The 16133-nt window shown below is 35.2% G+C and overlaps 1 protein-coding gene across 3 annotated transcripts in view; it reads left to right on the top strand.

Annotated features, from left to right (window-relative positions):
- The first annotated feature begins 105 nt into the window (after positions 1-105).
- LOC144975505 (trafficking protein particle complex subunit 12-like) overlaps positions 106-16133 on the top strand; it is a 28412-nt gene continuing 12384 nt past the window's right edge. The window contains exons 1-8 of one of the 3 annotated variants that reach the window (XM_078919678.1): positions 106-522; positions 4389-4568; positions 5907-6017; positions 6566-7025; positions 7718-8385; positions 11660-11776; positions 12061-12313; positions 15305-15417. In XM_078919678.1, the coding sequence (XP_078775804.1) occupies positions 4404-4568; positions 5907-6017; positions 6566-7025; positions 7718-8385; positions 11660-11776; positions 12061-12313; positions 15305-15417 (1887 nt within the window). In that variant the 5' untranslated portion in view covers positions 106-522; positions 4389-4403. Of the gene's footprint in view, positions 523-4388; positions 4569-5903; positions 6018-6565; positions 7026-7717; positions 8386-11659; positions 11777-12060; positions 12314-15304; positions 15418-16133 lie in introns of all 3 variants that reach the window. The other 2 variants (XM_078919671.1, XM_078919685.1) reach the window with 2 other exon arrangements.

Here is a 16133-nt window from a genome sequence, read left to right as displayed (position 1 = left end):
CAAAAATGCTAGATTTTTGGAATCTGGCATTTAAAATGCCAAACTGGCAACCCTGAACTAGAATGGTTTCCCTTGACAAATAAAATCCGACGGATATGACCTTTTATAGATTGGAATGCCAGATTGCCACGTTTTAAGTTTGGTAAAATTGGCTACACATAAAATCGTGGTTTTATGTTTAATTATTTTTGTTTGTTTTGATTTGTTTTAACATATTTAGTCTAGTTAATCTTAAATACAAATAAATGAGATTTTAATTAAGGGTGTCAGAGAGCAGCCTTCGAATTGTTAGCAGTGTTTGGCTATGTGAGATTATATTTGGCAACTTTTGATCTCTAAGTGCTTCTTGTCACTTTTCACTTGTCACTAGTTCTTGAATTTAGAAGCCCGTAAGATGTAAGGCAAGGGCTTTAGCCTGTTACTATTACAGACACTTCGCTTTATTTTTGGCAAGTTTATTTGATTAATTAAATAAAATTGACGTCTTTGGAATATTAATTCATAAGGTCCAGTTTATTGTAGGTAAGTGGGTTATTAGTAGTTAACTGAAGTGAGTGAAGTGGGTGTGGCATTTGATTTTGACTCTAGACGTCTTCTGTCTTCTTGACGTCTGTAGTCATCTCTACTCTATAGATTCTATGGCTGTCTAATCTAATGGATCTGCCTGTCTCTGTGTACTGCAATTGTTACAAAAATAAAGAAAATGTTTTCGAGATATTCTCAATTATTTTGTCAACGTCTGTCCAATCCAATCCAACTTACTTAATTTTGTTTTGTTTTGGATTATATTTGTATTTTTAAATTATAAATTGACCCCAAGTTTTATGTTTGTGACAAAACCGTCACCAGCATCAAGCTCATCTTGACATAGATAATACTCTAGACCATCTAATCCTTTTTTGGGAGGGTGGGTCACATATAGTCCGTGATAGATGATTAAATTTTATCAAGGATAAATGTGAACAAATAGCTTTCTAAAAGCTAAGGTTTCAATACATTTTGGATAGGGTTATTCTAGTGCCGCGCTGAGGACCGGTTCCAAAGTGGAGAACCGTTGGCGGTCCTATCTTCTTATAACCTTTCAACAGTCAGAGCGATTCTCACGCCATACTACTGCCGTTTCTTTGTCCCAGCGATTCTTTGCCTAGGCTCTTTGCCTTCCTCCACCAATCACCACCCATCCCACTTAATTAAACTAAAAGGCACAAACAACTATCTCCCACCTCTCCGCAAACCGCCCTTTCGTGTAGCCTATGGGATGGGGGAAGCAGGGGTCGAATGACAATCATCAACGCCTTGGACGTTTCCATTATACGGGGTAAATTTCAAAATTTACTGCACCATAATGGTCGCAATGACAATGATCTATGATGAAGGCATGACCCCTCTTCTCTAATGGGTTATTGTTTGAGATGAATGTGACTACTAAAGATGTGTGTGTGTGTGTGTGTGTGTTTCGAATCTAGCAAGTCCGATTTTTTGTTTTCTTTTGTCTATCTCTTGTCACCACTCCTTTTTATCGCATTGTTGTCATTAAAAATAATATAATAATATTAAAATTTTCAAATAATGTGACTTTCACATATTATATCTTCCTTCCAAAATAACAGTTATAACGTATGGATTTTTAAAAACCTCAATATAATATTTGGGGGGCCCAATAGATCAGTTGATAGAGCACTCGCTTCACACTCATAGGGACAGAGATCGATCCCGGGTGCAGTAGAGATTTTTTCTGATCTCTCTGTATACTCAGCAGTGAATGGGTAGCTAGATCTGTTAGATCTGGTGAAAAGTACTTTGCGATAGACGTGCGTCCTATCCAAAGGTAGAAATATATATTTTTTTAAACAACAAAAAACCTTGAGCTTTTATATAGCGCAATATCCACTAAATGTGCTCAAAGCGAATTACAAAGGGTCCCTGACCAACAGCAACACGTAGCATGTAGAATGAGACATGAGACCTGTTAGGCGATATTACAATTTTTCCTACAGAGACAACACTGTTGACGGCCAGGTACTCATATTACACCTGAGTACGATGAGAGAATATGAGTATTGAGTCGTTTCCAAGGACTCAACTATGCGCCGAGCGAGACTCAAACCCAGGACCTTCCGATCCGAAAGCGAGTGTCATACCACAAGACCACATGCCGCACAAAAAGAGGAGAAAAAAAAAGGAATGGAGAGGAAAAAAGAAACAAATCAAAACAAACTCGTCCCATACTTTCGGTTCAGCATGCCACAGACACAAAATATATTAATAATCCCTTTTCTTTTCACTCCCTAACATTGACCTGACCAGCTCCATCAGTCTTCGCACACAAACACACACACACATGCACACACACACACACACGCACTATTTTTATGTTTTGAGGCAACAAGCCTTCTCCGCTCTCACTTACATTTAGCAGTTCTACTGTCAACTACTGCAGGCACGGTCCCCATCGTTTGACGGTCCCAACGATTCCTTGTGAATGTCTAATGTCGAAAAAGAACCGGTTCTTGGAACCGGAACTGGTCCTTGCGGCTCTTATTTCTCAGGAACCGTAAAACCGCGGTCCTTAAACATGATTGGTACAGCTCCGCACTAGTCATTACTAAGGAGATTATTCTAAAAGTTTGGGGACATTTTAAGCAAGCATCCACTTAGCGTCCCTAGAATCCCTTGCTGGAGACCGGTTGCTACAACACCAATAACACAGTCTTCCATTACGATCGGTGTCTTGCGTCCCAATCCTTTGATTTCAAGACCATTGAGGAGAGACTAACAGATGCCATGGAGACACTCTGAGTATTATTGTGTAAATGAAGTCGCACCTGCTATAACTTCGATTGCAAATAAGATGGACAGTGTTAAGTGTTAGGAAGACTTACAACTGCTGCACTCAGAGGGAGAAGGCATCTGTGCAACCTCAGTTAATTATGAAAAAGACCTTGGTGCTCGAGTGACCATCTGTAAATCCAGACCCCAATCTCTCTGAGATCTCCTCAAAAGACCGAGAAGGGAACATCAATGCCAAGCAAGGAATGCTTACGAGCTTTAGAATATTGTTGAATCAAATAGAATACATCACAGCAGAATGGCATAAACCCCTTGATAAACTCTAGAGGGCAATTTGTCTGAGCAATGATTGGAAATCGTGATTTTTTGCATCGAATGTGTCCTCTTTTCCCGAAGCAGAGCAACAAAACTTGTGTCTTGGGCTGTCGTTACTTTTAGGATTATGCATGTGTTGATGAAATTTAGATCATATAAATTAAAGATACTACTGATTTCTGTGATATTACATTTATTTAATTTTGTCTCTTAAAACTCAAATAAATTACTTCAAAACAAGTGTAAAGTTATTTCTGCACATGTGTGTATAATTTCGACTCTATTTGGTGCTTTAAGATCTTTTTAATGTTTTAATGATTTTTTGGTTAGTAAAGGTTTAATGAACAATTTCTGTCAACAGTTTGTCAAAATCGAATGTTATCATCAATTTTTAAACTCATGTGATTTAATCTACACAAAATAAGAATCAAATTCAACTCACAAGCAAAATATATTTATTTCTATCACCTCTGTCACCTTTTCTTCTCCTCACAGCTCATTCACTCTTGTTTGTTCAACTATCGTTTTCACACCAACTCGCAACTTTGTGCACATCACTTAACAAATCATCACATGTCAGAAGGTCACATATTCAAATTATGCTTAAAAATCTCTATTGCATTGTTTTTACAAATATGCTTGATATATTTTTTTTTTTTTGGTGATATGAATTTAAGTTGGAACACAGAATGGTTTTAGAGTTATGGCTACTGTCAGTCAATATTTTAACAGTGAAGGATTCTAAGAACTTGACAAGTAATTTCTTGATTTACTGAAGCACTTTTGAAATCCATTGAATTTAGATGTTAATCTACACAAAACTATCTTTTTAATATGCTCTAATCTTTTGGTTAACTAAAGTTCTTAGGAATATTATCTTAAAAGCTAACCAATTTGTCCACTTTTCGTCTTAGAGTTCTTAGACTTCAAATTCAGTCACTTATTTTCATCATGGCTTTATGAATGTCATAAACATACATAAGCAACTATCAACCTTAGCTTTACAAGAGCTCGTCTCATTTAGTATGGGAGACAGTCAACTCAGATTGACTTAATATTAATACTGTATCAAACTCTTTAAAAATCAATTTTTTTTTTTTCACAACCTACGAACAAGGGCTACTGCAGAACTGGAACAAGGATGGATGATAAAAAGTTGGTGAGATCAATATCTTAAATAAGACACTTATTTAACTCATAGATGGTTTTATTCAACTGTCATAACTGTTGATTACTAAAATCTCAAACTTTTTTGATATGTTGAGAATATTGTTTCATTCCAGACTGACCATTTAAATATGTCAGACACCAATGTATTAAAGGATGAAGATCTCGTAGAAGATGAGGAGGATGGTTATCTTGCTCCTGGAACAAGTCATCCATCTGGTTTGAGAATGTCTGCAACTACTGATACTTTAGACTCTGTTATCTTGGAGACCTCACCTGATGATAATCCTGAAAAGGTAGAATGATTCTTTAGTAATTTCTGAACTTGTTTAATTAAGTTTTGAGATTCTCTAGAGAGTTAAGATAATCTGCTAGATGATTTCATGCTACTACCATTAAGTACGGAAATGCCACACTCCACCAGATGTGAATTGATTCATAAATTAAGGTTTATTTACTCATATTTATATTTCAGGAGAGAAGTTATTTCTGGGCTCATGTTGGAGATTGGTAAAATCCAATAACATAAAACCAAATCAAATGGTTCTTATAAAATTTGTTTTATTATTGCAATCCCGAGCATGTAAATCAACATGAATAATACAGCAGAGAAAGGATAGATGTTTTATGTAGATAAAGTGCAAACCTTCTATGAGGACATCCACTTTCTAGCGACATGATGCCCAAGTCCCAATTTTTCCCTATATATATATATGTATATATATATATATAATATTATATATATATATATATATATATATATATATATATATATTAGTAATAAAAAATCTTACCATTATGGCATTTTGAGTAAAAACCCTGTATTGATATGATGATAATCATCACTTTTAATTCCACAATTAAGGCAAAATTTCTTGTTTAAATGATGATACACCTCTGTTTGACACTATTTGATGGATCTGTAAGGATATCAATCCGTATACAACAGCTTGTGTGCTATTTTACAAGAATTGAGGAAAAAAGCAAAACATATGGACATCTATTAAGTGTATTTTGATATTAACACTACAAATATAATTGTGCCGGGATAAACTCCAAAGGGAAAATGGCATTCAAACATTTTGTACTAAGTGGAAAACAGTAATGTTAATCATTTGTCATGTCTTATTAATTTGGCCTAAGATATTCCACACATTGAATTGTTGCTTTTGTTGGTACTTTCACCAACCTGTTTTTGGTTGCTCTGTTATAGTGATAACTCTTTGTAATGACATTATTTTCTAAAATTCCAACAATGTTGTTATAGAGAGGTCGCACCGTGCCTTAGGCCATAATAATAGAAAACTAAACTCTTTTATTCAGAGCCTTCAACAAATGTTTCTTGCTTCTTTTTTTTTAAAAACTTCATGGGTAACTGTATTAATTCGTAGAATATAATCGTTTTATGATAAGCAAATCATTGTTACTGTAGAGAGCGCGTTTCATCATATTTTCAACTCAAGTCATCATTTTTTCTTTAGATTTTAAGTTGATTAGAATGATTATCGCTTAATATACATGATCGGTTTTTTTCTTGGTTCATTCCTTCATATCTACTTTTTCTAACGACACACAATTTACAATGAAGAGAAATTTCTCTTTTGATTTACTCTTTTTTTTTTTTTAATCAGCAGGATGCAAATATATTATCTCTGACAGAAAAACATGAGCAGGCTGATCACTCTACATTAAATGCTAAAGCTGAAGACATTCAACCAGTCATTATCAGCTTAGGAGCAAAAAATGTATGTTGTATTTTACACTTGTTGCAACTTTGTTGTAATAAATTACACCACGCAGGAAAATATGAATTAAGTGTTTATATGGAACACTATCACTCCTACATTTTTTATAATTTATTTTTTTTAATTCAATGTGCCTTTTCCTTTACTTACTCTCTCACTCACTGGTACTAACTTACTGGGGGTACGATGATGATAAAGGATCATCCATCTCTGTCCATAATAAACATCCTATTGGATTTCCAGGTCTGAACCCTGTCTTTTGCCTTGAAGTTGTTTCGCTTCTTTGTGGAAAATGTCTTGTCAAAGTGTCGAGGAATACAGTGCTTTTTATCACCCATTTATTTTAATACTGTTCAATACCATCGAACAAAATCACACTTAAGGGCCCACTTCAATTTACATTTATTGTAGAACTGTGAATTGTAGTATAGACATTATGTGATATATAGTGATAATTTTAATTTGTTACATGTCATTTGTAAATTGCTTTTTGATTTATATCTCATTAATATCCCTTTTTTTTTGTTGAAATATCTTCCCTTTTGCAGGAAACTGGTGATGACATTAAAAATGATGGCAATCCAGCCTCAAATCTTAGCAGCTATTTTGGTGGGGCTGATTCTGGTGACAACTTTTTTGACTCAATTGGAAATACAGGTGAAAACGATGATGGGAAATTAGGCAATGACATTTTCATGTCTATCACTATATCCAAGTCTGAAGAAGACATTAGATTGTCAGAGATGAATGCAAGGGAAATAAAGGAATCGGATGTTGTCTCTGAGGGTAATAAGTCCATTGACACAGACGACTTTCCAAATCTGAGTAGAAATCAATCATTTCAAGATGTTTCAGAGACATTGAGTATTGAGAATCTGGCTTTGAAAGATGGGGAAACTGGAAATATTGACCAGGTTCAGGAAGAGGGAGAAGAAGAGGATATTATTCATATTCATCACAGAGAACACAAGTCATCCACGTCAGAACCAGAGCCCATTTCTTTCGAAGGTAATTACTAAAAGATAATTATATAATTCAAAATTTTGTCATTTACTCATCCTTTTCTTTATTAACTGTACTTTGGAAAGACACGTATTTAAACATTTGACCAGAAAACTTATCCTTCAAATATAGATCGAAATGACCCTCATCTTGGCCTCCAGTACACTAATCATCCCGAGGTCCCCAGTTTGAGAGGTTTTGCCAAGGTGAGTGTCAGTTAAATCAATCAATATTTGAAGAAGTTTTCGGGCCAAATTTTTTCATATGTATCTTTCCAAAGTATGACAGTTAACCGGTTAATTATGGATAATTATTATAAGAATAGAATCATCTGGTGGAATTATACAACTGAGTGTTATACATCTGTGTATTTATGAAAATTTACGGTAAGGTGTTCCACACGGATGGCCCAAAATGAGAAAAGGATCTCATTCCAGCTATTGTGCATATTTGAGGGACAACTAATTTGGTGGAATCACTGGCCGAATGTAAGGGAAACAATTTTGAATATTTTTCAATTAGTTTAGTTATTATTATTCTGTTTTGTTTTTTTGTTTTTTTTTAATTATTATTATTATTATTACTGTTATTTTTATTATTATTATCATCATAATCATCATTTTTATTAACACCACTTCAAAACACAAAGCTAAACCATCCTCAGGTGGGGTTTAAAAATTTATTTTCTTTCCTTCAAGGTGAATCAGATACGTTTAATCCTGGTCAAGATGGATCTACCACATTAACAGATCTTGCAGAAAATAAAGAGTTTGAAGAGATTGTGGCTCAAGCAGAGGATATAGTTCAGCGACCAGATTACACAACTCAATTGTCTTCAACATCAGACAAATCTGAATCACCCCGTCATAGCACCACTGGCCAGTTTAGTGTGCCCAATCTTGCTCCTTCGTCTTCTTTACCATCTACTGATTCCAAACTCCATCCCGCCGGTCCTGTTGTTGGCACAACACCATCTCAGATGTCTCCCATGGGCACACCAGTCCACCAGTCATCACATGATACAACAGCTACAGTGACAGGTCCCACATCTCCACAACCTGTAGATCCTCCTGGTTACCACTCTCAATCATCTGTTCCTGGAAGCCCCTTTCATAATCCAATTTCTCAAGACGTTGGGAGCGGCAATAATTCCTCAGTTTTTACACCCTTTGGCAACACTTCTGGGACAGATGATGCCTTTTCGTCTATTTTAAGCATGAGTGATTCTGACAGACGCCATGATGCCTGGATTCCGTCAGACGCAACCAGTCATATTTTGTACACCATGGCAACTAACCCACCAGGAACATTCATCCCTGCTCAAGAACAGCTCAGTACTCCAGGCATTCTAAATAATGAAAGACAGGTAATATAATAATAAATCTGTCTTTTGTCTCCATGTTTTTGTTATTCTGTCTATTGTACAGATGCCAAAATTCCAGTTTCATTGGGAAAAAATTCTGGTTTGGAGCAAAAAAATTCCATGTTATGGGCAACTTCCTTCAAATTCTGGTGATGGCGTATGGGTCAAAGGAAAGCCTCCATGACTTCCAATGTCATCACAACCACCGGAGCATCATCTTCACTGCCACCATCACCACCACAATTATCATTATTATCACTATCACAACTACTGTAACCACCACCACATGATCATCATACCATCGCTACGAAAAAAAACACCATCTACATATTACCACTACTACTGCTAAAACCATAACCACCACATCATCATCACCACCACCACATCATCATTCTTTTCTAACACTACAACAACCACTACTACATTTTCATCACTTTCTCCATTACTCAAATTACCAATACATCATCATCACCACCATCATTTCAACAACCACCATATCATTATCATCATCATCATCAGCATCATCACCACCGCATTATCTACTCTAACACCCTTACTGCAACCACCACTATGAAAACAACCACCACATCATTATGACTTTTACTACCATCACCACCACTACTGCAACAACAACCACCACATCATCATCACTACCACAACTACTACAACCACCACCACACAACTTCTACAACAACCTCATCACCATCATCACTACCAAAACTACTACAACCTCCTTCACTACATCATCATCATCACCATTACTTCCACCACTAACGCAACAACCACTACTTCATCATCACTACCACAACTACTACAACCACCACAACATCGACATGATGATTTGGTAAAGATTGTTGTAGATGACGATGTGGTAGTTGTTGAAGTTGTGTGAATCACACAATGCATCATCATTACCACCATATCATCATCATCACTACCACCACTTTTATAAACTTTGCCACTACTACCAATCATCACCATCACTACCACCATCATCATCATCAGAACCACCACTACTACAACCACCACCATATCATCATCATCACCACCAACACTGTCACAGTATTCCTCTGTGGGGTTCCAGACATCCCATAATGGACAGGTAGGTCACTTACTGTGTCTTCTATACCCCTATATCTGTTTTCCAACTTGCTTTCTATCTTGGCTTGCAATGAGATTACTTGGTTTTGTCCTTTCATTCGTCAGAGCCCTTGGATTGGACGGAAACAGTCTAACGTATAGTTTAAGTTTTGCAAGATATGTCTTTCTTTGTAAATCATCTCTCCATTATGTAGTTAATTATGTTTTCTGTTTTGGACATATTATTCTGTAAGAATTTGAGTGGGGTCATGTGCTGGTGTCTGGATGAGACTTTTAGGTGATTTCAAACTAAGTACACTGATGGTGAGCTCTTGGAATCTACATCTGTTCCCTATTTGAACCAGTCCTCTTTGTCTTACTTTTTCTTTCACTCGTAATTCTAGAATATTTTTTCATTATCTCATTTTCTTCTTTTTACTGGTGCTGAAATGACCTTAATGTGTCGCAAGCGCCATGAAACCCTTAAAAACAAAAACAAACTACTACAGTATTCATTTGATTTTTAAATTTTATGACAATATTGGGTTGGAAGCTTTACTTGATTTGATAAAAAAAAGGGGTTTTGATGTTGTGTTTGCATATCGTATAGTCCTAAATAGATCTGAAATTTCTGTTTTGGCATTGAAATTCCTTCAAGCGACGTCTGAAATTCTTGCAAACCAAATTTTAAGTTGGGTCTCTACCATTGGAATGTTTTGCAACTATAGATTGATACGAGATGAGGTCAAAAGTATTGGAAGTATATCTGTAACAGCCACGTTTTTGAGATTTGGAGACACAACATTTTTTTTCAATAAATAGGTTTCTTACAATTCAAATTTTCTTATTGAATTGGTGACTTCATTTCATGTACAAAGATCAAAATTTTGTTTTAATTATTTTTTTTTTCAGGCAGGTCAGTCATATAAAAAACTCCTCAAATGAAGATGAACGAATCAAACATAGAAAAAGAAATTATAGAAAGATCATTAGGCAAATAATTATGGCCATGGGGGGGAGGCATGCATTGTGTGATTCACACAGAATTCTACTCCGAGGGAGGACTATAAACTCAAGGGCGTACAATCAGATAGTTAAATGTCTGAAATCAGTTGTGATTTTAAAAAGTAGAGCATTTATATAGCGCAATACCCACTAACTGTGCTCAAAGCACTTTACTAGAAGTCCCTGACAAACAGCAATGCATAACATATAGAACGAGATATGATGCCTGTTAGGAAATATTACATTTTTTTACAGTGACAACACTGTTAACGGCCAGGTACTCATTTTACATATGAGTACGGTAAGAGAATGTGAGCCTTTTTCCAGGACTCAACTATGCGCTGAGCGAGGCTCGAACCCAGGACTTTCCGATCCGAAAGCAAGTGTCATACCACAAGTCCACATAGCCGCACTTAGAAATGTGTTTGTGTTAAGTGCTTTTTCGCATGACAATGCCTGTCATATTTAAGTTTATTGACAAGGGAGATAGTTGCTTTAGTTTGTCTGAGAATCTACCCAATCCATCAGACTTCCTTTTGGTTCAAAGGAGCTATGAGAGATCATTGATACGAAGACAAAGCTGTCAAATCTGCTATCGAAGACTGATTGAAAAACCTATCTAACTAGCTTTACAAAGATGGCATACATAGCCTTACAAAAAGGTGGAATATGACTCTTTTGTATAAAGGAGACGATGTTTGAAAAATAAAAATTTGACCCTTAAAAATTCTCCTTTTGTTTTTTACATAATACTAACTTACTTAAGCCTCTTGATTCTTTGTGGAACATAGGGCTGCACGACATAATACACTTGTTCCTTTATTATTTAGATTTCCTTAGAAACCAAAATCCGTCATATTTTGACTGCCCCTTGTTGTAGTAAATAGAATTTCCTATCTTTGATAAGAAAGGATGTGGGATCAACTTTTTTATAATGATGGTTTAAATGTAGAATGTTCTTGTCATTTCTTTAAGCAAAAAAAAAATTTAATTAACCTAGACCGGTACATTCAAATGTAAAGTCGCTAAAGAATGAGAAAGAAAATCATGTATATATGTGGAATATACTTGCCAGTCAATTTATGACCAGAAAACTGTTTCAAGGTTAATTTTGATAAAATAGAATGATATGCATATAATAGATCAAATATGTTTTAAAACATAAAAATTTATTTTGCATGTCTTACCATAGGGAGATCCTGTGAGAGATTTAGTCCTGCGATACATGGGAGAACAAGAAGCCATAAAGCGATCTGTCCTAACTGTTGAAAGTGTCACCCATGATGTTGATGGATTAAAGAAGCTTATTGTGAGTGGTAAAAGTGTAAAATGCAAATCTTGCTGCTTGATACTTGGGGAAAAATATGGAGGAAGTTGAATATTAGTTCCAGTTTTAAAACACAGAACATTTGTATCATTTGTCTGTTTATATAAAAAGGAAAATTACATTTAATTTCATCTTTTTTTTACCTGGAAATGCCAATAAACTTCTTGCCACAAAAACTCAGTAAACAATCAATCTTTATCAATAGTCCTTGTCCGTGTACATGTCATAATGTAAATTACAATGTTCACTTTGCTTAAATTCTCCAGGAAGCTGGTTGTTTACGTGCAGCCATTGACTTGACAGGGAAACTATTGGAGCAAGTGGGCCAGGGATATGGGAAAGCAAACACACTAACAGTTCACACTCCTCACTCCCTGCAATTATGGTTTGTTCGACTGACTTTAATGGTCAAGCTGAGGATGTTTGAACAAGCAGAAGCAGAGATGAGACCATTTCAAACTCTGGACACACCTGATCTCTACTTCCAATTTTACCCAAATACTTATCCTGGACGAAGGGGTTCGTTTATTTAATTATCTTTAGATCTTATGTTTTCTACTTCATCTCAATTTATATTCTTACACTTTGTTTTTTGCATTATGATTAATCATTTATCATTATTCCATTGTTGGGGTCCAAATAATAATTGGTAGAGCCCTTCCCTACAAGCAAAGAGACTGTTATGTCCCGAGTGTAGTCTAGACCCCTCTGTCAACCCAGCATAGATTGGGTCGCAAGGTTTGTTAGTTCTCGTGGAAAATACTTGTCCATAGATTAGCATCTTCTCCAAAGGGTGGCTAGCAATTATTACCATTCATATCACATCTTGTTTTCAATAATGACAATGCCAATCATGGCTTTAGGCCCCATGACATATTTTCCAAGATTTTAATATAATGTATATCTCTTTTTGCATGGAATGTGTTTCTTTCCAAAGGGACTGCAGTGCTTTGCCAGATGAAATAGTATTAACACCAACAATAGAACAGTTTAAACTACTACTACTACTACTACTACTACTACTACTACTACTACTACTACTACTACTACTACTACTACTACTACTACTACTACTACTACTACTACTACTACTACTACTACTACATCATCATCATCATCATCATCATCATCATCATCATCATCATCATCAGCAGCAGCAGCAGCAGCGGCATCAACAGCATCATTATTAATATCCTCCTCCTCATCATCATCATCATCACGATCAAATAACAACGTTATCATCATGTTCATGTTCTTATATGACACACCATTATAATTTAGTCTCTAGATTAAGTTAGTCTGAATACTTATTTTGTTATCCAACAAGGAAATATACAGGATGTATTTACACATCAATTGTGAAAAAACCTTTCATTAAAAAATTTTGAAAAAAAATACCATATTAAAGGTAGATTATTACTCTTATAGTCCCCACTATTGGTTAGGGTAACAAAACTCATTAAATATAAATTTGAAATCTTTTGTTAATATGAAATATTTTTCATGTTGATTTTTAAAAAAGAAAAATATAGATTTTCAAGGAAGAATAAAGTACATTCGCCATTTCTTGATATCAATGAAAATAATTGCGTCTTAAAGGTGAAAATGCGGCCGTTCTATCCATATTAAATAGAAAAACATATATGAAATCAATGATTTTATGAAAATCGTCCTATTTCCTGGCTGACAATGAAACCTGCAGGGATAAATTATGTTATTTCCTCACATTCTGGACATCTGTTACATGACATAACTACATGGTGGTCTCCCCCTCATTGACAGTGGGTCGTTTGCATAGATTAACTGTTGGGAGTGAGTGGAGAGAAAACTAAAGTGAAAGATTTCTAATGAAATATACGTGCGTGTGGCATCAGTCTAGACAAACTGGCGCCAGATGTCAAATTCGAGACAAGGCAATTGATGGTCGAAAAGGAAGGGGGTGGGGTGAGGGGCAAATGAGTCTAGATTTTCTTTATAAGTAGGGCAAGAGTGGTAGTACAGCTATAGGTCCGTCTAATAAAATAATTATTATAACTTCCCTTTAATTACAAAAAAAGCCCCATCAATTAAACTACTCTCTCTCTCTCTCTCTCTCTCTCTCTCTCTCTCTCTCTCTCTCTCTCTCTCTCTCTCTCTCTCTCTCTCTCTCTCTCTCTCTCTCTCTCTCTCTCTCTCTCTCACACACACACACACACACACTCCCTCTCTCTCTCTTTCTGCCTCTTTCTTTTTCACTCTCCCTTTCTTTCACTTTCTTTGTCCCTCTCGCTCTCTCTCTCTTTCTGTTTCTCTCTATCTACCTTTACCTTATCCACATATCTCTCTCAACCATTCTTCCATCAATCTTCATGTTAACTTTATAAACGTTATCTGGTTGTAGAGATGGATGATATTGGTCTGTTACAATGATAAGGTGTACTCAACTTACTTACTCGTAGTTTACTCTTTTTACCTTTGTTTTTACAATGTCTAACAATTTTAATCTATTAAAGATACTTTAGTCTTATTTGTAAGATCCGTAACCACTGAACTACAGTAACAAATATAAAACAAGTAAAAACAAATACTTTCAGGCCTTTTGACCAAAAGTTAATTTTAAATCTCTTGAATAGAAGGTATTTTAAAAAATCTTTTTAAGGAAAGGACAATTCATTAAAAATTTACATAAAGTAAGAATGTTATATCTCTACAATTAATAATAGATGTACGCTAGCAGTCGTAATATAATATAGGACTATGAAATGATTATGTTATGTTTTTGTTTGAGTTTGACCGATGGACTGATACATTTTCCTCCTTTTTGATAAATTGCCATTGTCATCACTGAGTCCCAAAAGTCAAATTCAAACTGAAAACTCATTATCAGAAAGTCAAGATAGAGGAATTTTTTTAAAAAAATGATTTTTAAGGCAGAGAAAGTTATTTTCATTTATGAAAGAATTTTAGAGATGAGGATAGAATTAATTTTTAAAACGCCTAAAATACTTTTTTTTTTCTAGATTTAAAAAGAAAGCTGTCTTCACTAGTCATTTCCTTTGTGAGGAATGAATGAAATGCACTTCTAACTATTTTTATGCAGAAATCAACTAGAACTAAATGACACCCAAACAATGATGTTGACAGTGGAGAAAGGGGGGGGGGGGGGGCAGAACAAACCTAGACTAGCATTGGAGCACACCTAAGATTACAGATATTTCAAAGAAAGACACAGTGCATAATTATAGTTGTATAGACTCACACCGGTTCCATATGTGTGTGTGTGTGTTTGTGTGTGTGTGTGTGTGTGTGTGGTTTTTAAAAAAATAAGACCAGCATTCGAGCAAAAGTCACAAACAAAAAGTGCATAATGTGGAAAAGTGGGAAAAGGCTCATGAGTGTTACCTTGATTGTAGGCACTTTCTTTAACCTTCACCAATGTCAGAATATGATTAGCTTTATTTTTAATTGAAATCCCACCTTATCAAATTGTTCATGTTATGAAAAATTCATCCTCTCTTCCCATCCTCTTAGGGTCTATGGTGTCTTTCTCCATGCGTCTGCTTCATGCAGAACTTCCTTTGTTGTGTGGACGGAGTCAAGAGAGTCTGGATAGACTTTACTACATGATGGCTGTTTGTAATAGGGTAAGTGTTTATATATGACATAATGTTATCTACTTGTGAAAAACTTGAAGCAGATACTTAAAAACTTGGTTAATTCCTGTAACCTTTCTCCTGGTGAAAGCAACTAGTCTGCATTTATGACCTAATAAAAACATGTGAGAATTGTATGGTTTTAAAGCAATGTCTTTCCATAATAGTTATCGAGTTACAGAGTCAAAGGGGTTCTTGACCTCCTAAAGACAGGGAAGGAAGGTCTATTACTGTGTCTTCTATACCCCTATATCTGTTTTCTGGCAATTCTGACTGAAATTTTGCCAGATAAATGTCTTTTTTTCTCTATATATTTTTCACTTATTGGTAACATTTTTTGAATTACACCAAGGATACATAAATTGCTACTTATTTGACAAGATTTGTATTGTGACAAAAGTAATCAGTAGTTTGCACCAACTGGATTATTAAATATTAATGATAGATACAACAATGCTCAGAGATTTGTTTTAGTAAGGATCACTTTAAGAAATGACTGAAGACAATAAAACATTATGGCTTGGAAAACCATTATATATTTCTGATGATATCATGAAATGTCAAAGGAATGTAAAAGGATATTATTAAAATAATTTTATACTTTTTTTCCCATTAATGAACATTTATTTTTAATTTGTAACTGAGGAAAACCTCTGTTTTTCCTTAATTCCCTTTTGTCAAACCCCAAATAGAGAACGACATGGCAA

Source organism: Berghia stephanieae, chromosome 1, assembly GCF_034508935.2.
Source record: "Berghia stephanieae isolate SIO BIC M18660-M18661 chromosome 1, UCSD_Bste_1.3, whole genome shotgun sequence".
Taxonomy (NCBI): domain Eukaryota; kingdom Metazoa; phylum Mollusca; class Gastropoda; order Nudibranchia; family Aeolidiidae; genus Berghia; species Berghia stephanieae.
This window is presented reverse-complemented; position numbering and strand designations above follow the sequence as displayed.